At 40.1% G+C, this 26,923-nt stretch overlaps 1 protein-coding gene across 2 annotated transcripts in view; it reads right to left on the bottom strand.

Annotated features, from left to right (window-relative positions):
- The window catches only part of LOC127447176 (histamine N-methyltransferase), a 380,204-nt gene that overhangs the window by 134,537 nt on the left and 218,744 nt on the right, over positions 1 to 26,923 (bottom strand). For both annotated transcript variants that reach the window (XM_051708810.1, XM_051708811.1), the window contains exon 9: positions 6,319 to 6,510. In XM_051708810.1, coding sequence (XP_051564770.1) covers positions 6,319 to 6,510 — 192 coding nt within the window. The remainder of the gene's footprint in view (positions 1 to 6,318; positions 6,511 to 26,923) is intronic.

The raw sequence follows: 26,923 nt of genomic DNA, 5'->3' as shown, positions 1-26,923 counted from the left end.
TGGAATTTGCATGCCACTCCCCCGGACATACGGGTATAAAAGGAAATGGTATGCAACCACTCATTCAGGTTTTGTGCTGAGGAGCCGAGACAAGGTCCCGGACATTTCAGCGGGTAGTTCAGCGTTGTGACAAGAGGGACACAACGTCTCGTTCCCTCCATCAGGGAACGGAGGTTCTGAAAGTAACCATGATGTTCCCTATCTGTCACTCACTCGACGTTGTGTCAATGTAGTGACACTAGGGGTCCCTATACAAAACGCTACAACTAGCTGAACTGTGTTACATGAAGTGGCGGTGTGTGACGGGAAGACTGCTGTGTGTCTCGTAGCCAGCACACCAGGCCGTCATGTAACCTCCCCCAACGCTCTTTATGAGCATCGAACAGTCCTTCAGGAACAAGTCAACTGCTCAACAAATAGGGACAGGCTAGCCCAGCAGAGGCCTCTTTTCCTTCACTTTTCTCCCCAAAAAGAGTGGAATTTGTTAACTGACTGGGAGCCCTAAGTGTCTACGTCGGGGGGGGGGGGGGGGTCACTCCCAATGGGACTACACCGCAGAGACCACACCCCACCCAAAAAAGGGGGGGTACTTCAAGTGGAAATACATCAAATGGTCTTACCGAGTCTTGTCGGAAGTATGTCATGTGGATAGACGCATGTTAGGTCCAACCCAAGGGGGGAGGAGTTTCTACAAGCATGGTGACCGGAGCAGAGGGCCCTCTGCTTAAGTAAGATGTAGTTTACCAAGAGGGAAAAGATTTTACGGAAGATAAAACACATGGGGTTACCTATGGGGAACCACCGCATACGGAGCACCTACATCAGTACAGGGCCTTACCAGCGCACTTACTGAGCCGGCAGCGAGTTTCTCCGCAAACTCAACTGCCACAGGGCTAAGGAAGAAGTCATCCAGGGATCACAGTCTGTGAACACTACTGGGAGTCAAGAGCGCACGTCTTCCCCTCAAGGGAGGGGAAAGGCGCTATGCGCAAGTGGTACACCCGGCCAGCTAACCCGAAACTTACCTACTTGTGCCTGCCACTACACAGGACAAAGCCGACTCAACCCGGATATTGTAGAACCTCGCAAAGGTGTTGGGTGTTGCCCAGACCGCTGCTCTGCAGATGTCCGCCAAAGAGGCACCACTGGCCAGGGCTCGTAACCCCGTAGGGGGTGGCACGTCCTGAGCTTGATAATCCATAGCAATGGTGTCAATGACCCAGTGGGTGATCCTCTGTTTGCCAAAACCTCCGCAAGGCGAGCAGCACTGACAACAACTCTAGGGAGTTGATGTGCCAACGCAGCCATGGGACAGTCCAAGAGCCGGCGGCTGTGTGCCCGTTGCATACGGCGCCCCAGCCTGTCTTGGAGGTGGCTGTTGTAACCACGACACGCCTGGAGACCTGCTCTAGGGGAACCCCTACCCATAGAAATACAAGGTCGGTCCACGGGCTGAAGAGGCGGCGACAGATCGGCGTGATGGCCATGCGATGTGTCCCATGGCACCGTGCCCATCTCGGGACTCGAGTCTGAAGTCAGTGCTGAAGAGGTCTCATATGCATCAACCCGAGCGGTGTGGCCTCCGCTGAGGATGACATATGCCCCAGGAGCCTCTGAAAAGTTTTCAGTGGAACCACTGTTCTCCATCTGAATGCCTTCAGACAGTTCAGCACCGACTGTCCGCGTGCGTTCATGAGGCGCACTGTCATCGAGACTGAGTCCAACTCCAGACCGAGAAAAGAGATGCTCTGAACTGGGGAGAGCTTGCTCTTTTCCCAGTTGACCCGAAGCCCCAGTCAGCTGAGGTGGTCGTGACGACAGCCGTGCGCACCGGATATGTGACCCAGGAGACAAGGGAACACATTCTTTTGTCAGGCTTTTGTGTGCCACAGCCTCCTGGGCATGTGGCGACAAACGATTCTCCTCCCCACCCTCCACCAGGGGATGGTGTGGTCTGTTGACCAGCCCCAGAGATGTGGATCTCCTCGCCCCTGGGTCGCCCATCTCAGGGGCGCTTCGAAGCCTTCCTCGGGTTCTTAGCGGCCGACCGCAATACGGGTGGCATCTGCTTCCTGTGGAGTGCTCCATGCCAGAGCTGGGCCAAGGGGGTAGGCTGCCGTGGAGCCAGTGTCGTTGCTGCAGGAAGACACCCTTGGCGACAAGCAGACAGGGTGCGGGGTCTTAAGCCGCGCCAGGGCAGGATGTGTTGTAAAACCTCCGTCTGCTTCTTCACTGCCGAGAACTGCTGGGCAAAGTCCTCGACGGTGTCGCCAAACAGGCCAACCGGGAGATTGGGCGTCAAGGAACCGTGTCTTGACCACTTCTCCCATCTCGACCAAGTTGAGCCAAAGGTGGCGCTCCTGGACCACCAGGGTGGACATTGCCTGCCCGAGAGACTGCGCCGTGACCTTCGTCACCCGGAGAGCGAGGTCGGTCGTCGAGCGCAGTTCCTGCATCAATCCCGGGTCAGACCTACCCTTGTGCAGTTCTTTTAGCACCTTGGCTTGGTGTACTTGCAGGAGAGCCATGGCGTGCAGGGCGGAGGCGGCTTGTCCAGTGGCACCGTAGGCTCCAGCCGCCAGGGACGACATAAATCTACAGGCCCACACCAGGTAGTGGCACTCTGTGGACACAAGTGCACCGCAAGCGCCTTGTCCACCTGGGGGATCACCGAATACCCCCTGGCCGCTCCGCCATCGAGGGTAGCGAGAGCGGGGGAGCTGAAAGACCGGGACCGGGCAGTAAAAGGTGCCTCCCACGATCTTGTCAGCTCCTCATGCACTTCCGGGAAGAAAGGAACAGAGACCGTACCCAGGAACCGATTGTCGAGCCGCGAGGGTTCAGGGGAGAGTGGAGGGTTCCACTCTAGCCTGACGCTCGCGGCCACCTAGGAAAGCACGTCCGTCATTTCCGCGTCGGCGTGAGGCTGGGCAACCGTTTCCAAAGGAGGAAGCCAAGCCGGAGCCTCTGCGTCAGACGGGATGAGCCCGCTCTCCGATGCTGTGCTCGTTAACTTGTCTTCCAGAGCTCCGAATGAGAAGTCGAACTCGCGCTGAGACGAGACGCCGGTCTTGTGCGAGACCCGACTGGGGCAAGCAAGCGTGCTGGGGAATGGGAGGTCTGTGGGGGGATACCCGGTGGAGGTGGTCCCATTGATGTCCCCAAATCGCCCCCAGTGCTAACCAATGTGGCCTCAAACCCGTAGGTAGAAGGACCGGTGCGGGGAGCCACTGGGGTGGCTTGCTTTCGTAAGAAGAACGCGACCGCAACATTGCCATGGTCATGTTCTCACAATGAACTCATCCACGAATGATGTCTCCGCATGGGCAGTGCCCAGACACGTAAGACAGAGATCATGGCCATCGGAAGCGGAGAGATAACGACCGCAACCAGGAATAACACACAAACGGAAAGGCATCTTTAAAAAGACGCATCTTTAAAAAGACATTCCGTGTGTGCCGCTCTTTCAGAAAGAAAATATACTCTTTTAGAATATACTCTATTAAATGTTCTGCCGAAGCACCCAGGGGCGTTCTCTACAAACCACAGATGCAGAGGGGGAGAAGCCGCTGAAATGCGCCATAAGATCCAGCAGAGAGAGGTGAATGAACTCGGTGGGTGAATTCAGCTCAATGAATAGAACCGCTCAGCCCTGAAGAGAAAATCTGAATGAGTGGTTGCATACCAGCTCCTTTTATACCCGTATGTCTGGGGGAGTGGCATGAAAATTCCACTCGCCAATTCTCATTGGCCTTTTTTTAAAAAAAAAGCAGAGGTGTTTCGGGCTCCCAAGAGTGACCCCTAGTGTCACTACATCGACACAACGTCAAGTGAGTGACAGATAGGGAACTGTACTATAAAAATATACTGTAAATTCAAAACTCAAAACTACCTCCTCAGACTAAAAAGACCATTTATAGTTGCCACCCTGCTGAAACGTCTTGTTTTGAAATTTGTTTGTTCGTGACGTAACGAAACATTGCACATTTTTATTTACACATCCACAGCATGCATCATCACACCCTTGGCCCCGACCACTGGTGCACAGTTCGAGAGAGCAGACCTTGTGTGGATAACTATTCCTGAACACCAAAGGGAACCTATCTAGGCTATTTTGAATAATTTTGTATATAAACATGAACTACTTAGACTCTTCGACTGCTGCCATGAATCTCGCCGCTTTTAAAAGACACGGTGTCAAGTTACAACTCTGGAAGTGTGAAGCAATTCTCTTTCATTCAGCTACTGCCTCTTGTTGTTTTGAGCACAAACACGTCATGTACACATTCTTTTGCCCATCTGTGCTATTTTTTAATTGTTGGTGTATTTAAACATGAACTAGATGTGTTTCTGGCAATGTGCACCTCAGTGTGCTTCTTTTCATCATGCTTTGGACAATGTACATGTGTGTTTTTTGGCTAAAGTCAGTGTGGATTGCTTGTGAACCAGTCATAATATGATTCAACTTTGCAAATGAACTGTTATTGAAGAATGGGGCAGTTAAAAACACTTGAACCTGATCAAAAACCTAATAAACCATTTCATTCATGAACATTTCATGATTGTGTGAGAGTTTATGGTGCTGAGGGTTAACAGTTGTGCTTGAGATGAACAATTTAACAATTTAATTCACTGACAGTTAATATATATTTATAATATTCATTTTAAAATCTTGTATGTTTAGTTTGGTAAATCGCACCAAAAATGAATGGTGTGAATAGGACTCACAGCTGATAAGGTTTAAAGTGTGTCTTCTTTTTGATGTTAAAGCTGATGTAACTGTTTCAGTACTAAAATACTTTCCTCTATCCCAGATTAATATGCAGAGACAATTATATGTAAGCCATTCATGTAGTAATTTTCTCCGTGGCACTATAAAAATTCCTTTTTGTTTTGAGAGATCCGCTTTGACCCCACCCAAAAACATTACTCAACCAATGGTGTGATATGGGGGCGGGACTATCTGACTGTTTTAACAACAGCAGGCAAGGGACCTATTCGCAATGCGTTTTTGAAAACATTGTTTATTTTTGCAATTCCATTTGTTGGCGCTAGTGTCGCAGAAATGACATACTTCAGCTTTAAAATACGTTCTCCTATGCAAGCTATTTTTGTGTACAGAGACAACTATATTCTGGGGTGGGACTACCTTTTTGTCCAAACAATGGCAGTTGAGGGGAGTGTTTGTGAAAACTTTTTGGAAACTTGCATTTTTGTGATGTGCAAAATGACACAATGCAGCTTTAAGATCTGCTTAGATTATATTAGTGTACTTAATGAGACCGAATGAGTATACCAGACCTGATGCAGGAACACCTGTGACAAGTTCTGCTGGATCAGCCTCCAAATTTATTTCTTCACTTTTTATAATTAAAAGTAATTCCTACACCATCTGCTCTTGGAGCTAATGACATTGTATTGACATTTAGCCTTTCTCCATAACGCAGGGACTCATTATGATCTTGTATATGGGATACAATGTAGAACGGTTAAATTTTAATAAGGGTTTGTCTGATTAATGGCACTCAGTGGCTTGTGTGTAGAGACTGTGAGCTTGGGACAAGATTTTAATTTTACAGAGAAGCATGAAGTGTAATGTATGTAAAAGCATGCACAATAGTGTTACACGGTTGGTGTTTGTGGAGCAGTGGAGGGGGTGGAGAGTCTCTAGGCTAAGGTATATTTAAGTCTTAATTGTACAGTTTTTTCTGTCATTCCAGAATGACTGTGTGTGATTGGAAAAGCCCACGGCTGTATGTAGGCAGACAGAAAAATGAGACACTGAGAACACATTTTTATCACTGTTCTTGTGAATTTGTTTTACAGAAGGCAAAATTGCTCCTCCACTCACAAAACAAACTGATTAATCATGCCTTATTTAGAGTACTATGTCAAAGAGTGAGATTAAAGTAAACAATTTCCCTTGTGAAATCAACATAACAGAATTGCATTTTATTAAAATTTTTGTGCCTTATTGTAATGGATAACAAAGTGGAGAGAGACAGGAACATAGTGGGTGAGAAGGGGAAATGGGATCAGGGCAAACGACACATGCCAAACTCGAACCTGCTTCCTTGGGGGCACCAAAATGTGTAACAAGCATGTGCACCATGGGTTTGCCATAAACATATCTTAAAATGTTCTTAAATTAAAACTAATTGGATTAAAACTGAATTTGAGCCAAATAGTTGTGCTTTATGCTTATGATAAACAGCAATATGTCATCCGATAAAACTAATTTAAATATGGAAGAATTTATGTGGCATAAACAAGCATGCTGAAATAACATTTTTGTGGAAGATGAAATGGTGGACTGACCTTCCCCTGGTAGGCCTAATATGGTCCGTGTGCGACTTTGTCTGCCCTCTGAGATTTTACTGAAGCAGCTGTGGGAGCAGGAGGACCAATCAGACCATGAGCTTAGCACACAGTCACCTGGACATGCCATCTCACATAAGACCTCTTTAGGAGATGGTTCCTCTTCACAGAGCTCCTCAGGAACAAGCTGCCCTGTTGAGTGGAACATGAAAAAGGTGTTGATGTCATTTTCATTAATGGGGTTATCTTCATCATCACCATGATAATAATCATCATCATAATCATAATCATCCTCATTTGATGTTGATGGCACTGGTTTACAGGACATTCCCATACGGCCCTATTAGCCAATTGTATTATGTATGCAGTATATAGATTAAGGTGAGTATAATGAAGTGTTTACACAGCTTTTTAATGCCACACAGAGGCAGTCTAAATTTGCACAGGAAGCTTGGATGTTGATTTTTTTTATTCATGTGTGTGCGAGACGCACACTGATTGACATGATGGAGAAGCTGTTATGAAATCTTTGCCAGTCTAACTGCTTTCCTGAGATGTGAAGGAAAGCTTTAAAAAAAGAAGCTCCATTCTAGAATCATTCAATTGCTTCCCTCTCATTTATGTCACAGTTAAATATGTACTGAGTGGTTTGATGCACTTTAGACTTGCTGTAGCTTCCCCTCCCAATACAACATCACTGTCTGTCTCCATCAGTGATAGTTTTTCACCCCAATACAAACGCTCATGTATGACATCACTTCTTGTGTGTGGGGCCACGTCTCATGGCTCAAGATTTGCAGTACACCCCTGGTTGATAGATACTGTAAAAATATTAGGGGAGGTTTATCTAGTTGTTCAAACATCTAAAAATCCTTTCCTGATAAAAATACCAGCTTAGGTGCTGTTCACACAGAAGGTGTCCTTGCACTTAAAAAAGCTAGACGCAGCACCACAAATAGAGCAGAATGCAGGATGTGATTTTAACAGTTGAAGATCTATTTTAAACCAGTGCAGAGACAACTATAAGTTAGGCATTTGTAGGTTAATTTCCTTGAAAACTGCAAACAGTGTGTTTTTTTGGCACTATAAAATTGCTCTGTTTGTTTTGAGAGGCCTGTCCAGCCAAATACAGCAAAACTGAAAACATTGAGAGATGCAGGGCAATGGTCAAAGACGTCCAGCATACGTTTACATGGAAAAACAACTGAAAAACATTTCAGATAGATGCAAAAATGCAATCAGCATGAAATGCCCCATTAGACAATCATGATTTTCCATGCTGGTCTAAGCTGGTTTATGATGGTCAGATATTGTTAAATTTAGGTATCAGCACTGGCAATTGAAAAACCCATATTGGTTAACCACTATCCATTTTACCGTTACAAAATATTTTCATGACAGTGAAACCCATTGTATTTTTGCCTTGAGGTAGAACAAGCCATTCACTGAAATAGCCACAGAACTCAGTGTTAGAAGAGTAAATCATGATTATTGTGAGGTCTCTCATTATAAGCACTCATATGCAGTGCTTTCATCTTTTTAATGCAACTTTGATGAAGACATAATGGTTTTTATCTCCAAATAAGAGATCAACAGTTGCATTTCATCCTCCTTTTGTCTTCAATCACTCTAATAAGAAACATAAAAATAGAGGGGGCAATTAAGATTTCATTATGCATGAAGAACACAACATAGTCTCGAACAATAAAACTCTGATGATGCTCCAATCCCTCACAATTAAGACACACAAGTCGAAGCTACAACTGTAAATCGTATAGTGAAAATGCTGTCATTTCTCTACTAAAAAGACTGCACTCTTCAATCATCAAACAGATTAAATTATTTTACTAAAGACTGCTTGATCAGCTGAGCAGTATTTGTTTCCCTTTGCCTGTAGGAAGGAAAAAAATTAAATACGAAACAGTATTTCAAAAGAAGAACCAAAGGCCATTTAATTTATTGGATGCCAGTGAGCTATCAAAAGACAGAAGAGAAAGAGAGAGCTAGGCTGTCTGCTGAGGTTGGTCAAAGGAAAACTCTCATTTCATGCATGAAAGAGAGACATTAATCCTCCCATTCTGTTTTCTAGGATTACACAAAACCTTCCTATAAAGATTAAACCCTAAAAAAAACACCTCCAACACAACAGACACACAAACACCTCATGCAGCTTACATGATGGATCAATTTCCTAAAAAAGGAAGTCTGTCTGTGGTGTCATCGCTATGAGTGAAGAACTTCAGCTCTAACAAGGCGGCATCATTATTTCTGTTAAACCCTGTCACTAACTTTCAAACACGCAGTTCGGCAATAACAACCCAGGGGCAGATTTGTTACCTATTTATTTCCTCCTCTGTTGAAACTGCAACCATGTCAAGAGGCCAAAAATGAGGGTGATGTTTTTTCTCAAATGAGGCATAGATGTAAGATAATCCCCAAGGTAGGTATCCAGCCCTCCTACTCTGACCTTTAGCACACTGATTTCTTGAATTTTCATCAAAGCAAAGACACTGGCAAGGGAGGGTTGTTCTAGGCATCTTCTTGGCTATAGTACTTGTCTAAACTGCCATAGGAAAAAACATTGCAGGCAACCACGTGCCCCAGACTTCAATGAGTTTGAAGATAACTGTTGTGTGCACGAGCTGGAGGACACTTGAGCACAATTTAACAAACTGCAGACAGCGCCAGAAACCTCCAACAGCCATTCATCCACACTGAGGTTTTTACACCATGAAGAGGCAGTTTTGGAAAGGAGGTATTTTGTCTGATCCTGACACTGACGTTGGGGGATCCAAGAGATTGCCGAGATTTATAGACCACTTGAAGCAAATGCATTAGAATTGCTACTGCCTCCTGCAGTGTGGGTCTCTCTTTTACAGATAACTATGAAGAAAGAAAGACAGGCAGACAATGATGACAATATGATGGCTTTGTTTGAGGAACACACTGAAATTTAAAGGAATAGTTCACCCAAAAATGAAAAGTCTGTCATTACTCACCTTAATGTTGCTCCAAACCCATATGCTTTTCTTTCTCTCTTGGAATACAAAAGAACGTTTTTTTTAAAAAAATCTTCACGTCTTCACAGGTCAGTCAAGCTCCATAAAGGACAAAATAAACATCATTAACCTCCTGAGACCCCATTGTGACTGCCATGTGCATTTTCCATTTGCCTTTTTGATTTGTAAGTACTAGCACCTAATAAACATGCAATAATAATAATAATAAAATAATAATAATAATAACAATAATAATAATAATAATAATAATAATTCTAGAGCAAACAGTTTTCCTAAAAATTTACGGCAAAATATATGGACAGTGAGACTAAGTTGTGACATTTTAAATAACACTAAGCGATAAAAAGTTTTTATCAAATTGTTTATAATGTTTCCAGGAGTGTAGGTTATTCATGTTTTTGAGATGTTACAGATATTACATCAGAAATTAGCACATTTAAATCTGATTTATAGTAATTGCCAGCATCGTCCATTCACTGCCAACCATGCTAAAATAAAACTATACACAATAAGATCTGAATCTATGTACTGATTACCATTGTCTGCCAAACATTTTAAGTGGTCCAAACATTATCGGTAGCCTGAAACTGAACTTTTGATAGGAAGTTTGGATTGAATGCACTTAGATGTGTAGAGCTAATAGATGCTCCCTTGCTCCCTATTTAGTGAATGACAGCTTTTGGATGGACCCATTGATTGTCAATGTGATAATTCACAGTAAATATAGGGTTTCTGAGGGAAAAATGTGCTATAGTGGCATATAAAATGGCATATCGGATGAAATTAGAGACTCCAATCTTTTGACTCAAACAGGCTTTAATGTAAAAAATTAATTAGGTTTTAACTAGATGTAGTTTTGTTGACGTTTCTACAAAAGACAAACTCCACTGTGGTCAGGACCATGTTACTTTATCACATGACTATGTGCATCAAAAGTTTAACCCTTAACTGACAGCCCAGAGTCTCCTGAACTGAGATCAGTCAGTTTAAATGAAATTAAATTATGCGTTGAGTACAGCAAAGCCAAAATACAACATCCCAAATGTGTTCAGGGGGTCGCACGAGGTTAAACCACAGTAAAAGTAATCGAAGTGACTCGAGCATTATTTTTCCAAGTCTTTTGAAGCCATACAATCACTTTGTATGATGAACAGACCGAAATTTGTTATTCACACTTAAATCAAATGAAATCATTGATCAACTTCTTTAAACTGTGCACAAATACAATAAGACGACACACTGACAACCTCGAACCATATTGGTTCTTGTGTGCTTTGTGTCCAAACATCAAGAGGGTATGACACAAGAATATACTACTTTTGAATTCCATGCTATTACTACAATGCCATCCACAAACATACATGTTGTTGTCATCTATCGCCCTCTAGGTCAGCTGGCAAACTTTCTCGAGGAGTTGGATGTCCTGCTGTCCTCCTTCCCGGAGGATGGTAAGCCACTTGTGGTCCTTGGTGATTTCAACATACACCAAGACAAACCCCAGGCCACTGAACTGAATGCTCTTCTGGCCTCATTTGACTTGGAAAGACTAAGCACCACAGCAATTCACAGATCGGACAACTAGCTGGACCTCATTTTTACATGTAATTGTACCAACTCAAATATTCTTGTTACTCATTTACATGTCTCTGATCACTACTTTGTTCAATTCAACATGACTCTCCCATCTACATTAAAACAGACTCCACCTTTGGTTTCCTTTCGCCGTAACCTCCGTTCTCTTTCACCCTCTCACCTTTCCACTGCTGTCTCTATCTCTCTTCCCACACAAAATGTATTTCCACCCTTGATGTAAACACTGCCACAGACACACTAAGCTCTACTTTAACAACCTGTCTAGACAAAATCTGTCCTCTCTCCTCAAGGCCAGCACGTACTACACCACCTAGTCCCTGGCTCTCTGACATACTTCGTGAACATCGGACTGACCTCAGGGCAGCTGAGAGGAGATGGCAAAAATCTAAAGATCCAGCAGATCTAGGTAAGTATCAGTCTCTGCTTGCAACTTTTTCAGATAACGTTAAATCTGCAAAAACTTCTATTACCAGAACAAGATCAACAGCACCACAGACACTCACAGCTTGTTTAGAACATTCAACACACTTCTCTCTCCTCCCCCTCCACTGCCTGACACATCACTGACAGCATCTGTCTTTGCCACATTTTTTACTAATAAGGTTACAACCATCAGCAATACATTCTCAGCACCTCACCCTGTCAAACACCCGCCTCCTGTATGCAACTCCTCTGTCTCTATGTTCTCTCATCTGACTGACACTGAGGTCTCTAAACTCCTCCTCTCCAACCACCCCACCACCTGTTCCCATGACCCCATTCTTTCTCACCTTCTCCAGGCCGTCTCTCCATTCATCTTACCTGTACTCACTCACATAATTAACACATATCTACTTTCAGGCACTTTTCCCACTACATTTAAGCAGGCTCAAGTAACCCCGCTGCTGAAGAAACCCGCACTTAACCCCACACAAATTGAACACTACAGACCAGTCTTTCTCATCCCATTCATGGCAAAAACACTTGAAAGGGCAGTTTTCAATCAAATCCCCACCTATCTCTCACAAAACAAGCTGCTGGATGACAATCAGTCAGGCTTCAAAAGTGGACACTCCACCGAAACTGCCCTGCTGTATGTCACTGAGTTGCTGAGACAGGCGAAAGCTGAATCCAGATCATCCATCCTGATTCTACTGGACCTTTCTGCAGCCTTCGACACAGTCAACCATCAGATCTTACTCTCCACCCTCTCTTCGCCGGGCATCACAGGAACTGTACTTGACTGGTTTAATTCCTATCTCTCAGGTAGGTCCTTCAAGGTAACCTGGAGAGGTGAGGTGTCCAAGTCACATCAGCTACTTACTGGGGTACCTCAGGGCTCAGTGCTTCGGCCACTTCTCTTCTCTATATACATAACATCACTGGGACCCATCATTCAGGCACATGGTTTCTCTTACCACTGCTACACTGATGACACGCAACTCTACTTGTCTTTCCAGCCCAACGACACCACAGTGACTGCTCGAATCTCTGCCTGCCTGGCAGATATCTCGGCCTGAATCAAGAAACACCACCTGCAACTGAACCCAGCCAAGACCGAACTCCTTGTCTTTCCAGTCAACCCTACTGCTGAACACAACATCACCATTCAGCTGGGTGCAACTACAGTAACGCCTTCTAAAATGGTCAGAAATCTAGGGGTAACCATCGATAACAAATTAAATTTCACAGACCACATCTCAAAGACCGCAAGATCATGTAGATTTACAATCTACAATATCAGGAAGATAAGACCCTTCCTCTCTGAACATGCCACACAACTTCTTGTTCAGTCACTTGTCATAACTAGACTGGACTACTGTAATGTGCAATTAGACCCCTGCAAATGATCCAGAATGCAGCAGCATGTCTGGTCTTTAATCAACCAAAGAGAGCACATGTTACACCACTCCTTGTCTCTCTTCACTGGCTGCTGGTTGATGCACGTATCAAGTTCAAGGCTCTGATGCTGGCATACCAAACAATCACTGGGTCTGCTCCAGCATACCTAAAATCATTTCTGCAGAGCTACGCGCCCACTAGAAGCTTGCGGTCGGCTAAGGAACGTTGCCTTGTTGTACCAACACAAAGAGGCAACAAAGCACTTTCCCAGACTTTCAGCTTCATATACCATGTTGGTGGAATGACCTTCCCAACTCCATCCGTGAAGCTGACTCACTTTCTGTCTTCAAAAAACGACTAAAAACACATCTTTAAAAAAATAAATAAATAAATAAAAAAAGGAAAAAAAAAAATTCCTTGTTGTACTTTAATCTGTTTTGAATGCTATTCTGATGCTAGTGAAACTTTGTTATATGGAACTTTTCATACCATTCCACTGTCTCCTTAAGATGATTCGCTTATGTGTTCCTCTTTTGTAAGTCGCTTTGGATAAAAGCATCTGCCAAATGAATAAATGTAAATGTAGAACCAATGATGTTTGATGTTATCGATGTCAAATCTGAGCAAAGGCAAATGAGATTTGTGCAGATCAACCAACACGTCTTTCTGGTGAAGCTATTTATGAAGCCTGATTGGGACACCCAGCACACCAGAATATCATGCTGGAGACCAGCATCCAAAACAAAACATAAAGATGATGGTGACTAGCTATGCTTTTTTTTTTTGTTGTTGTTTTTTTGTTTTTGTTTTTTTTCAGTGGGGATGCCATATTGCCAAAAAGTAAGATATTTATACTGCAGAACTTTATACACTAACACATACAGTGGTATAAAAAGTGAAGGGTGACGGTAAGTTCACAGATAATAACATGAATTATACTGTAAAAATGACTAAGCAGCAAACGTTTTCATTTTAACCAAATGCAAAGGGCTGCTATTCTCTTCTTCTGAATAATGCACAAACTTCTGGAATAACATAACAGGTGCTGGACAATATGAACAACTAACTGTAATAAGTTAAATTACAGAAAGAACAATGCAGGAGCTCTCAAAAACAGCATTAAGTTATGGGTCACACAGCAGGCATCAAATGACTCCAGCTTCACACCTCCCTAAATCCAACCACTTCCCCTCTGTGATACAATACATCAGAAATAATTGTAAAAGTTTGAAAGGAACATTTTGCCTCTCGAGAGCTGGATAAAAATGTGCATGCAGATGGTTGAAATTAACCTTAACAACCCACACAGAGAGCAAAAAAACATTGGAAGGTCCAAATCTTCCTGACTGAAATCTCGTTGGCTCACTTACATTAAAGCGAGGAATGAATAAATAAATAAATAGTGCTGCTTTTGAGCGCCCCTTAATCTGTGTACCATTTCATGCTACACTGTTCAGAAAGAACCCTCCACACAAAAATGAAAGAGAGTAGGAGGGAGAGAAAAAGACAGCGAAAAGAGAAATAGTAACCCTTGATTCCCATTCAAGCATAAACACACCTATTTTTGGAGTATGACAAAACGTTGAATTTATTATCACCTCATAGATTAAGAAAACCTGGCAATCCTGCAGTAAAGTCTGAACACAGCACAGAGACACAGTAATAATTGAGAGTTATAATGATGAAATATAACATGAGACCTGTTCTAATACCTCAGTGAACTCTCAGAGAACACATACTGTAGGTGGATGAAGGTTGGACTCACTTATCTCAAATTCTTCAGACACAGTCCTTTTATTCACTACCTTACTGGGGATTGCAGTGTATTAGTTATGTAATGTGTTTAACAGTCTAAGAACTGAAATGACCAAAATGTGGCATGAACACATTTTGTTTATGCCAAAACCACCTTGCATGATCAAACACTAAAACCACCTTACATTATCAAAATCCTGGAAAAAAGGTTTAAATGAATTTTTGCTTTAAGATGTTTATGTGTATTTTCAGTGCCATTAGTGGCACTAAACAGAAATTATTATTTCAACACAGGTTCCCCCCTTGATTGGTTGAGCCTCATTCAAAAAGAGCAATGCTGAAAGTGCCAAAGAGCCAGTGTTTTTACTTTTTCAGGAACTCAGCCTATAAATGTCTAATATGTAGTTGTCTCTGCAAATTAAGCTGGGACAGGAGTGTATTTTAACACTGAAAAAATGACAAACAACACTTTTAAAGACTATATTAAGTTGTGCTGTGATTTAGTGCATTAAGCTCCTAGGTGATTTAGAATTAAGTGGCAAGAAGTGACTGCTGTTTATAAATGAACAATTTCCTTTCTCGTTCTGGCTCAGGCACTCACACCACTTAGTATTCATTGACACATCAAGAAAACATAAATATTAATGTTGAAAGGTCCATGTAAACACTGAATCCTCATTATCAACAGAGGTGTGTACAAACAGCGGCTGTTAATGCGGTGCAGTACACCAAAGAGAATCAGGGAGATGGAACGGGAATGGAGAATAGTAACCCCACCTGTCAGACCAACTTATGGGGCAGACTTTAGTGTACACCCTATGTGTAACACTATATTAATATTTATACATTAGCTATATTATTTATATTAACAACTAATGGTACTCTTAAAGGGATACTGTATATTGCCTTACTATAATTCAAAGGAACAGAATAAATAGATACAAAGAGAGAAAGTAATGTTCAGACATGTGGAGAAATGTCAAATATGCTCATTGCCCTAGAATAGACTGAAGATTAAATGTTACCCTTAGAGATATCAAAACTTTGACCTTTAGAAAAATGTAATGAAAAATGAACCCTGAAAGACATCAGATTGGACATCAGATCTCACCTCACACAACCTTCCCATAACTAAATCCATGGCACATGGTCAGTGAGATTCCCAGAAAGACAGAGGATGCCATTTAAATATAAACAACAAGCTACTATTCAAATGAAAAGTGACACATGTCTGTTTTTCTCAAAATTCATGAATGTGATGAGGGCTACAGAGGAAGATTCATGCATAAATATTGTGTAGATATAACCTAAAAATATTTTCAGCAGACATGTAGAATATATATTATAAATAATGTGTCTAGAATAAAATTGTGGGTAGGCTACAGACTGGTTTTTGTTCTTTACTTTCAGTCTATCCTGTAAAACTTCTAGGGTAATATATTTGAATTTATTTATGAATTTACACTTAATAAACAATTTTTTGAAAACATAAAAAAGTTTGCTGCTAAATAAGGCAGAAACGCGCCCTTAAAAAGGTTTCCTATTGTTTTAGTGTAGGCCATCTTTTAATATAAGCATTTTTGCAAAACCTGTGTGATGTATTGAAAATAATCACAAAAAAAAAAAAACTACAGTGACCAGAATGAACTAGGGAATACCAGGAAGGAAAAAAATAAATAAAAAGGAGCGAGCAGGAGGAGGAAACAGGGAAGTGGGTGATTCGGAATTATCTGAATCCTGGATGCTGCAAACAATCGTGAACCGTGCTGTGCTCTGGGCTGAGAGTGAGCTGTTGTGACCGGAAAGTGAGGTCCGCAACTTCGTCCCGCTGGTTGCACCACAAACAAATGTGTTTAAGAAATTATTCCAGGTATGGTGCTTGAATCTGCATCCTTTTCCCCAACAAATATATCTTTCACACAGTCCATGTCCCTGCCATTCCTGAGTGGTTTAGCTGAGAGTTTTTGCACCTCATTCACACACACCATCACCATATATGCAATTCTGAGTGACATAAAGGTTGTATAAAAGAGTTTGTTTTGTTGTTTGATATTGGAATTTATAATTTTATGCCAATTTATTCTTAATCTTCTTTTTGTTTCTCCCCATTGTTTCTATTGTGGACTGTTTATTACTATTGGACTTAGTTGAATCCACTGGAGTGAGTCAAAATGAACTTTGGAAAATTTGTATTGGGTGTTTTCTTTTCTGTATGTTAATGACCCTTGTTTCCATGCATGTTTGAATGAACATAGCGTTTACAATTTACTTTGTGTGGTTTCATAAAAAAAAAAAAAAAAAAAAAAAAAATTATAAAGGAAAAATAGAGAAAATTAAATGTAAATTATTCATAAGGTAATTTGTTGGTGTGTTTGGTCATTGTGAAAACAAAACCCTTTAATTTCGTTACTGGTGGTTTGAGTTGTCTGGTTACATTTTATATTTCAATGTACTTATTTATATTGATAGGCTTTTAAGCTGTCTGGCACCCGAAACAAAGTGATTTAGATAATAGTATTTACTTGAATCTTTGATTAACCTTAAATTAAGGCAGCCACTTTTACACCTGCATCACATTTTGTGACAGATTCACAAAAATATCTGCTCTGAATTGTACTGCTCAAACTGTTAAAACTGTACTGAAACAATTGCATATCTTTTTTAAATAAAATTCAGCTGTCCTGACACCCGCCTAAGGGTAGCCATAGGGTGAATTCTGGGAAGGAAGTTTTGAATTCTTAAAGTTTTGGATATGCTTTCATTTCAATTAACTCTTTTATCTCATAAGATCAAATACATTTTTATTTCTCTTGCTATGACTCATTTAAGCATTCAATATTAGTATAGTATATGTATCAAGTATATAAAATGGTGAGTTTTGGTAAATTGTATTGTTTCTCTGCTTGTTGTCAGAAAATTTTGCTGCCTGTGCATCTTCATTTATCATTTCTTCATCCATTAAATGCTTAAGGTTCCAAAGCCGAACCAAAACACCATCTGACAGTAAAAGATGATTTTGAGAATTGATCAATATTAACTCACCTCAGCCCAGATATTGTCAGGTCTGACTCGCAGGCAGAAGGTCATTTACCAGATTAGTGTCACCTGCATTGATCAGATACACTGATAACTGGCACTTTGACTGATCACACAGTCAGAGAGAAAACAACCTCTCCTCTAATCAATTCAAAACAGCAGTACAAACACTGTCTGGCGTTATATCATCATATGCTCAAATACAGCCCTGAAATTTCATATGGAATTAAAGGCACCCTCAATCTTTCCGTTCTTCATTCTGACTTAAAGGGACAGTTCTCCCAAAAATAAAAATTCTGTCATCATTTCCAAACACTCATGTGGTTCAAAAACTCTGAATGGAGATGTTTTAAAGTAAGATTTTCAAGTGAACAGTGACTACGGTAGAACATTCTGCTAAATATCTTCTTTTGTGTTGAACTGAAGAAAGAAAGTCAGATTGTCGGATCTGGAACAACATGAGTGCAGGTGAATAATGACAGAAATTAATTTTTGTGTGAACAATCCCTTTAAGACTACTTTAAGGTAAAGTATAGTGAGGTTAAGTCATTCAACTATTTTAAGTACAAAGTTCAGTAGCAAGAAGTTGACGGCGTCTTCAAACACGTGGAGACACAACTACATTCATTTCCGAAGAAGAGTAAGACTTAAAAACACTCTGAATGAGTGCAGGACGAGCTCTTGTACTGCCAAGTGGCTGTCTGAGGTCGACGTGTAACAACATTGAAACAGTTGGGCAACTTTCAACCCCATTCTTACATAATAAAGACACTGATGAAAGCCCATCTGTGTCCTACACATGACTTACGGGGGGCACATGCTATGCTCATGCACCTGCCAAGACTACTTCTTAATCAAACCATTTTAAAAATGAAACCTTATAAAAATATATACACACATATATATATATATATATATATATATATATATATATATATATATATATATATATATATATATATATATATACATTTGGTTGGTAAATTGTAAGCATGTAATGATTATAAAATATAATCAGAATTTGTCAGAGAAAGAATTAAAAAGGGTCAATGAATAGTTGCCATCTCAACATTATATGATGCCTCGTGTTAAAAAGACAATAATAAAATTGGATAGATCAGACTTTCTGATCAGAAATTCTAATTGGATACACCGTGATAATTGCTGCTTTAAAATACTGTAACTATAAATGCACACAATCAATCAATCAATCAATCAGTGTTTATTTATATAGCACATTTAAAAACAACCAAGGTTGACCAAAGTGCTACACAATATATAAAAAGACAACAATCAAGACATGTAATAACAATAAACAATAAACTTACAAAGATAAAAAGGAAAATGGTCAACAAATGTTAAAAGCCAAGGAAAACAGATACGTTTTAAGTTTAGTTTTAAAAGCCGAGATAGTTGAGGCAGTTCTAATATGTGCTGGAAGACTGTTCCATAGCTTAGGTCCAACAACAGAAAAGGCACGATCACCCACCACTAAACTTAAGTTTAGACCTGGGAACACAAAGCATTTCAGATTCACCAGATCTAAGAGATCTCGATGAAGTGTATGGGTGCAGCAAGTCGGATAAGTACTGTGGCGCCTGGTTATGGAGAGATTTAAATACAAACAATACAATTTTAAAATCAATTCTAAATTTAACAGGAAGCCAGTGCAATGAAACCAAGATCGGTGTGATGTGCTCAAATTTGCATTTCTCCGTAAGGAGCCTAGCCGCAGCATTTTGAAAAAGCTGAAGTCGTGAAATAGACAAATGAGGGGCACCAATGTAAAGCGAGTTACAGTAATCCAGGCGAGAAATAACAAAAGCATGGATCGCTGTTTCAAAATGTATTAATGACAAGAATGGCTTAATCTTAGTTAACAAACGAAGATGATAAAAACATGTTTTTACCACAGCGCTTATCTGCTTATCAAATTTAAGATTGCTGTCAAACAGAACACCCAAGTTCCTAGTGCACACGGTCCTATAAGGTGAGCAAGAGTCTAAGTCAAAATCACATGCACTGTTGTTATTCGAGCCAAACAGGATGATTTCAGTTTTACTCTCATTCAGCTTTAAAAAGTTATTCGTAAGCCATAATTTGAGTCCATCTAAACTGTCTAATATGGGCTGTAAGGCATGTTTGTTGTCACGCTTTAAAGGGAGATTCATTTGGGTGTCGTCAGCATAGAGATGAAAGGACACTCCCAATCTGTTAAAAATGGAGCCCAGAGGAAGCATATACAGATAAAACAATACAGGGCCAAGAACTGAGCCCTGTGGAATACCACAACTTAGATGAAAATCAGAGGAAGAATGATGTCCAAGACAGACAGCAAACCTCCTATTAGTTAGGTATGAACGAAACCACTGCAACACTGTGCCCCGAAGGCCCACACATAACTCCAGTCGAGATAGAAGAATATCGTGATCAACCAAATCAAAGGCAGAGCTAAGATCAAACAGGACCAGAGCCATAGATTTCCCAGAATCAGTGGTTAGTAAGATGTCATTCAAAACTCGTAAGAGAGCAGATTCCAGATTTGTTTTTTTTTTTTAAGATAAGGCGACACCGTAGCATGTTTAAGGCAATCGGTTCAGTACCAGTGTGGAGAAATTTGTTGATGACACACAAAAGTCCAGGGCTGACAACATCAATGATTTGTTTAAGGAAGTGTAGGGGAATAACATCACATAGCACATAGTAGGCTTTAAATGTTCAACAATTTCATTAACAGTATGCAGATTAATGGGCTCAAAAGCAGACCATGTAGGGGACATCAGGCAAGGTGTACACAGAAGGAAACATCTGAGATCTTATACCAGTGATCTTATCATCAAAAAACCTTGCAAAGCCCTCACCAAGAGAGACACACGTCTCAGGGAAGTGATTTACAGTGGGGTTGAGAACAGAGTCTATGGTGGAGAAAAGAATAGTAGTAGTGTCCAAATTTGTGTACTGTCAAAGTATGTGCTGCACTGGAAAAAAAAAATAAATAAAAAATGCATAGATACATAACAACATTCTACAGGCACGTTGGAGAAAGAATTGTCACTGGCCAGTTTTTACCCCACACGCTTTGAACGACATCTAAGCATAAGACAACTAACTGAAAAATATTTTAAAGGGTTAGTTCACCCAAAAATGAAAATTCTCTCATCATTTACTCATCCTCATGTGTGACTTTCTTTCTTCTGCTTAACTCCAAACAAAGATTTTTAAAAGAATATCTCAGCTCTGTAGGTCCACATATTGTAAGTGAATGGTCACCAAAATTTTGAAGCGACAAAAACCAAATAAATGCAACATAAAATTAATCCATATGACTCCAGTTGTTTAACCCATGTCTTCTGAAGCGATCTAATCGATTTTGGGTGAGAACAGACCAAAATGTAACTGCTTTTACATTGTACATCTTGCCATTGTAGTCTCTAAGCACAATCATGATTTCAAGCTCAGTTTCACTTCCTAGTGCTTGACGCATGTGCAGAGCGCTAGATGGCATTAGTAAATGTAACTGAGTTGCTAATGTGAAGATTTATAGTAAAAAAGTAGTTATATTTTGTCTAATGGATTATTACTGTAATACACAACTTTTAGTGGCTTATTGTTTCATTTGACCATGATTAGGGCTGAATGATTTGGACAAAAAATTGAATTGAAATTATTTAGAAAAATATTGCGATTGCGATTTGAACTGTGATATGATAAATAAAAAACAAAAAACATAATTATGTTTTATCCATTCTCTGCTGATGCTTTCTAAATACTGCTCTAGAAAGGGTGTTCACACTTGAGTCCTCTTAAAAAGAACCAAACTAAATAAATAAACAAAACAGTAAAACAAAGGGGGAAAAAACTTCAACTTCGCATTCACATTGCACCTGCCCGCTGTATACCTTTTTTTGTGAAATGGTCTCAGTCAACTTCCATCATTATGTTTTTGGTGCACATTTAACTTGAATATTCTATTATTGTAAAATAATACTGAATTACAATAATAATAATAATAATAATAATAATAATAATTAGAGCACATCTCAGGACGCACGATTTTTGAGAATTTGAGTGTATTGAGCACAGAATCGCTTTGAAACCACTGAAAAAACCATATCATGAGCCTCATATGTGCTCAGAGTATGTGTAATACACTGACCACACTACAGACAGTACAGAGCTGCGTTCAGAAGTGCAGCACAGTGGGCAGTGCTTTCAGACTATTTATTTATTTTATTAAATCGCAGTCCTCCAGGTTTGATAATCGAACTAGATCATATTGCGATTAAATTTTTATTAATCATTCAGCTCCAACCATGATATAACTTTTGTAGCTTGAAAGCATCAGACTCTATTTATTGTAAATGTATGGAAAATAAAGACCAGCAGAGTCTTCAAAATTTCTTCTTTGGTGTTCTGTGAATAAAAAAAAAAAAAGGAAATCGGGTTTGGATCAAAAACATAAGGGTGAGTAAATAATGAGAGGTTTTTCCATTTTAGGGTGGACTATCCCTTTAAATGCTCCATGAAGAAGCTGCATGCCATAACTGCACATTAACTAGAGAGGAACTAGAGAAGTACACACGTTTGAAACAGGAATCATTATCATCTTAAAAACCGTGAAGGAAACAGAATAACTTGACAAAACAGGCACTTTGTATGGATGGATTTAAGAGAGAGCAGCAGGAATTTTCTCCGCACAACCACCCAAATACAGCTGCCAGTGATACTCTTATTATAAAAAGTTAAGTGGGAAAATGTGGGGTTCGCGTCTACCCTGCATTAGAAAGAGCCGAACGAGGAATGTCTGAAAAGCAGAAAGCACCTGCCATGAGTGGGGAAACTCTGTAAATGGATCTCAGCTTCAGGACCTTCCTGAATTATTAATATATGGATATGTATTGCTGGAGCTCACTCTCAGAAATATAATATCACAAGGAGTGTGAGTCCAAGTGCCATTATTTCCCATCTTACACTCTTTCCTACAGCCTGACCAGTGTTATCATACAGTGTGTTACCTTTTCACTGGTGAAAATGTAAGCTCAAACCTTTATTTGAAATTTTGATCGCTCAATTCCCATGTTTTTGGGTTGGATGGAATTATGGTGAGGGCTGAGAAGCCATTGAGCTGCCTCCCCACATCAGCTATCAGCGTGATACAGAGTTTTTTGGTCACCTGCAGTGAAATTGCATCTATGCACTCAATCATGCCAGCTAACTCGCAACACTCATAATTTAGTGCTGCAGAACACCTACCTGACACATCACTTACTAAGTGACAGCCAAGAAGCCGTTCAAAGTAGAAACTGTGTGTACCCTCTCTCTACCTAACAGAACAATCAGTGGCAGCCTGCCCACGGCCAAACAAAGAAATCTGTGATGTAGATGACACTTACTGATTTAGAAACAGTCAGCGCTTCTATAATAGCGCTTCAAATAAAGCTGTTATAATAAATAATGTGTTTCCTGCTGAAAACTCCAGAATAGCTAGAAGGATTAATTGAACTGAGCTTATAGTGGGGGCACTCCCTGCATAAAAAAATAAAAAATAAAAAAATAATAATTATGTAATAAATTAATAACCACTTGCTTGACCTAAACCCACAGTTTTCAAACTGGGAGGTGCCAGAGGGGGCGCCAGAGCTTTTCAAGGGAGGCGCGGAGATTGATGATAAATTCACCAAGTAAAATCAAAAGATACATAAATACAATTAAAATGTATTTTCAAGATTAATAAAAATTAATAGCTTAATAGACCATAGTCCAGCTTAATAGACTGTAGCTTTATGGCATTATAATACTGTTAAATGTTGTGAACGAATGCATATCATGCGAGAGCACATCCATGTACCAGTTGCGCGAGCGCAAATCTCTCTGCTCGCACACGGATTTCCTTTATTCTCGTACGAAACTGGACGTGCACTCGCAAATATACGCTGCTCTATGAAATCTCCCTGCTCTCAATCATAGAGTGTGTGTGCACACTCAAAACGTGTCCTATGCAAATCTATTATTAAGCCATATAGCTCTGCCTCTGTTCATCTGTCACAACATGTCCATTGTTACAAGTTCAACATGATATCAGGTCGATGTGTCTTCATAGAGATGGACAATGGCTCATGTGATGCGAGTATATCACAAATATAGACTAAAAAACAAGGGCAAACATGTATTTTTTAAAAAATACTGCAGAATACGGTTTTATATTATTAATAGAAATAATGAATGTCGTTAATCACGCTCCCATTTACGACGCATTGCCGAATGAGTCGACAATGCCATTGTGAATTGCTCCAAAGCCTGAAATATGATGAATCTTTATAATATAACACTAGAGAAAAATACCTGAAAAAAATTAAAATAAGTGGCCAGAATGTACTGCTGTTTTTAGTGGAAGAAAGATATTTTTTTACATTTTACATCTTATCATTTACTTTGCTATTGTATTGGCCTATATACAACATTATTGCATGTATATAAATCTGCAAAAAAGTGGGGGGTTAAGGGGGAGCAGTCTTGTACATTTTGTCAGTGGGGGGGCTTATGGTTTAAGACTTTGAAAACCCCTGATCTAAACAAAATAGGTGTCATTTTAAAGCTTAGAATCTGGACTTTACAAACGCATATAGCTGATGCTACCAATTCATAAATAATGCTTTTTAATTTGCAGACAAATTAGAACTGTTTTGTTCTCATAATTTGCAAATTTGTTATAACAACAGTTATATTCAGAGTTGGTAAAAACATTAAAAAGATGAGATAGCCATGTGTTATATATCGTTGGAATGGTCACAATTAGTAAAATGCAATGAACAAATTTGTTTCACTCAGACATCAAACTGCAGTGAGTATTAATGTATGAAATTCCCACTGACACACATAAATATAATAAACAGGAGTTTCTTTTTGTCCACTTTTCCTTATTACTTCTTAAAACATACATATAACATAGGCAACGACATATTGTAGCTTACAGCAGTCTATCCCAATTTAAACAAGCCCAAAACCCAACATGATGTGATAAGCAGATCTTGAAATATTCCCCAAAGAGTGCACATAGAAAGACAATGGACAAAAGGGCACTCAACACATGTTGTGTGTTTGTGTGTTTGTGTGTGTGCACATATTCGAGGACTTTGTGTGTGCAAACGCACATCCACATATGTGCTCATCTAAAGGACTGGGATGCTCCTGAACACTTAATATTTCTGTATTTTGTAATCTATACTATTCATTTCCAATGGCCGGTCACAACAGGTGTAACAAAGTGAAATAAAACCAATAAAATATTATGAAAATAATAATAATAAAAAAAATGTGTTCAGATGGCCTGTGTGAAAAAGTCATGGAATTTTATTCCAAATGAATGAAATAAACTACAGTTTTCAGGGAAAAAAAGTTAACCGGTCAGTTTTGACCAGGACACAATATAAGGGTTAACACAAACAAGTGGAGTGATACAACATGTGAAGTGTCCCAGTGCTGTCATACTAAGTACTCTTGGAATGCTGCTTGTTTAATCAGATAAGAGGACCGGATCTAACTGTTGTATAATATATTTTGGATGCGGGTGTGCTAGTGTCTCTATCCGGCTTCTTAATTAATGTAACCAGCAAGACTTCCTAAGACAGCCAGTTTAATCAGAAAGACCATGCATGTCTTTAACATCCCAAACAGCCCTATTACCTACACTTTGCTAGTGAACAGCATGTTCCATAAGCTACACCAGCACTAACCAACATTAAGCATCCTCAACCAGTATTGACATTCTTGTCTAAGCTGGTCTTCACAGCAGGGTTGTCTGAATGAAGCATGACTAGGAAGCTCAGCACTCATCTATGACATGTCACATGTATTTCGTCAGCAGAGAAGGGCAAGTTGTTGTGAGATCCATCAAACGCAGCCCTGATTACACCCAGCACACAGGAGATAAATGGTCTTATTGGGAAAGACCACACAGCGGCAAACATCTAATCTGCTGCATAGATTACAGTTCCCATTGATCAGCACATCAACCTGTCACCGCACATGGCTGCCTGGCAGTTATTAGCATTTTAATGGCAGAAATGACTAAAGCATGTGTGATGGTCTAGATAGAGAATAAACACACATCTCAAGGGTTCCAAGTCCTCTTAAGTTGTTTGAACACTTTGTTCGATTGTTTGGTCCAAACAGTTTGATTCCACTCTCCTTCCCCAGCCACCGCAGGTCTCTTTTCACATTGTACTTTTGGGTCCGAACCGCAGTATAATTGCCCCAGTACCAACACTAGCACTGGCGGCAGCTGTTTACGACTGTAACTAGGCATAACAACAGTTTCACAGATTTACTAATGTATTTGTCTCTTTGCAATTACCACCAGAGTGACACTTATTTTTGTCTGCAGCAGAAACATTCCAGTAGATGTAAATAAGGTGCTACTCTCTGAGGAAATGTATTCAAAGACAAGCAGCTGTGTGACAGGTAGCATGCTAAGGTGAAAATTATACATCATTAGATTTAATTTCACGATTTAGAATGGATTGCATTCATATCAAATGCAAGAAATACCGAAGTTCAGATGAACCATATCATAGACCACCTTTCCTGGCACACCCTGACTTTAGTGTGAAAGCACCCCTTAACCCTATGATGGTGCTCTGCCACTGGTGTTTGGAGGGGTGGTGTGGTGTAAGGGTATGGGGAGTGGGTGCTGTTATGTATTAACTGATCCAAACTTAATCAGAAAAGTCAACCTTGGAAGGGCATTGCTCTGCATGGTCAAGATATCAGCAAAGAGATGAAAAGATGAAAGATTTCATTAATATTCAGAGCTCAGCTAGAAAGCAATATAAATAAATAATTTAAAGAAAACGTATGGGATAAAAGCAAGTCACTGTGCATTTCATGTGTATTTTCTTTATTGATTTTCTCACATCACATCATAGCCCTGTGCATATCGATTCCAGTGGTCCTAGGTTTGACATTAGAAATAATTACACAGAGATTCTGCTGTTGATTAGCCAGAGGTCAGAAAGATTTTGGTCTGCTGTAAATTAAATAAATAAATAAATAATAACCTAGAAAAAGGATGACCTTGGTCCTTATATTATATTGGCACTCTCATGTGATATGTGAATTCCTGGCAGTACAGGGGAAGTACAACGAATAGGTCATAAACCAGCATAAAATTACAACCACTACTACAGGATTCAATTAATTTGAGTAACGTGCTGCTGACACAAAGTTAAATGATTACATTTCTCAATATGTTTAGAGATACTTTAGAACTTGGCTAGGCTGTGTTGACCGATACATAAGCAACCTAAAAATAATTTATCTCCACTCTGGTGTTGCAGAAGTACAGACATGAGATCATACCAGTGGCATGTGGTGGATTTCTG

This window comes from Myxocyprinus asiaticus, chromosome 10 (assembly GCF_019703515.2).
Source record: "Myxocyprinus asiaticus isolate MX2 ecotype Aquarium Trade chromosome 10, UBuf_Myxa_2, whole genome shotgun sequence".
In the NCBI taxonomy this organism is placed as follows: domain Eukaryota; kingdom Metazoa; phylum Chordata; class Actinopteri; order Cypriniformes; family Catostomidae; genus Myxocyprinus; species Myxocyprinus asiaticus.
The sequence above is the reverse complement of the archived record's forward strand: the minus strand, read 5'-3'. Positions and strand labels throughout refer to the sequence as shown.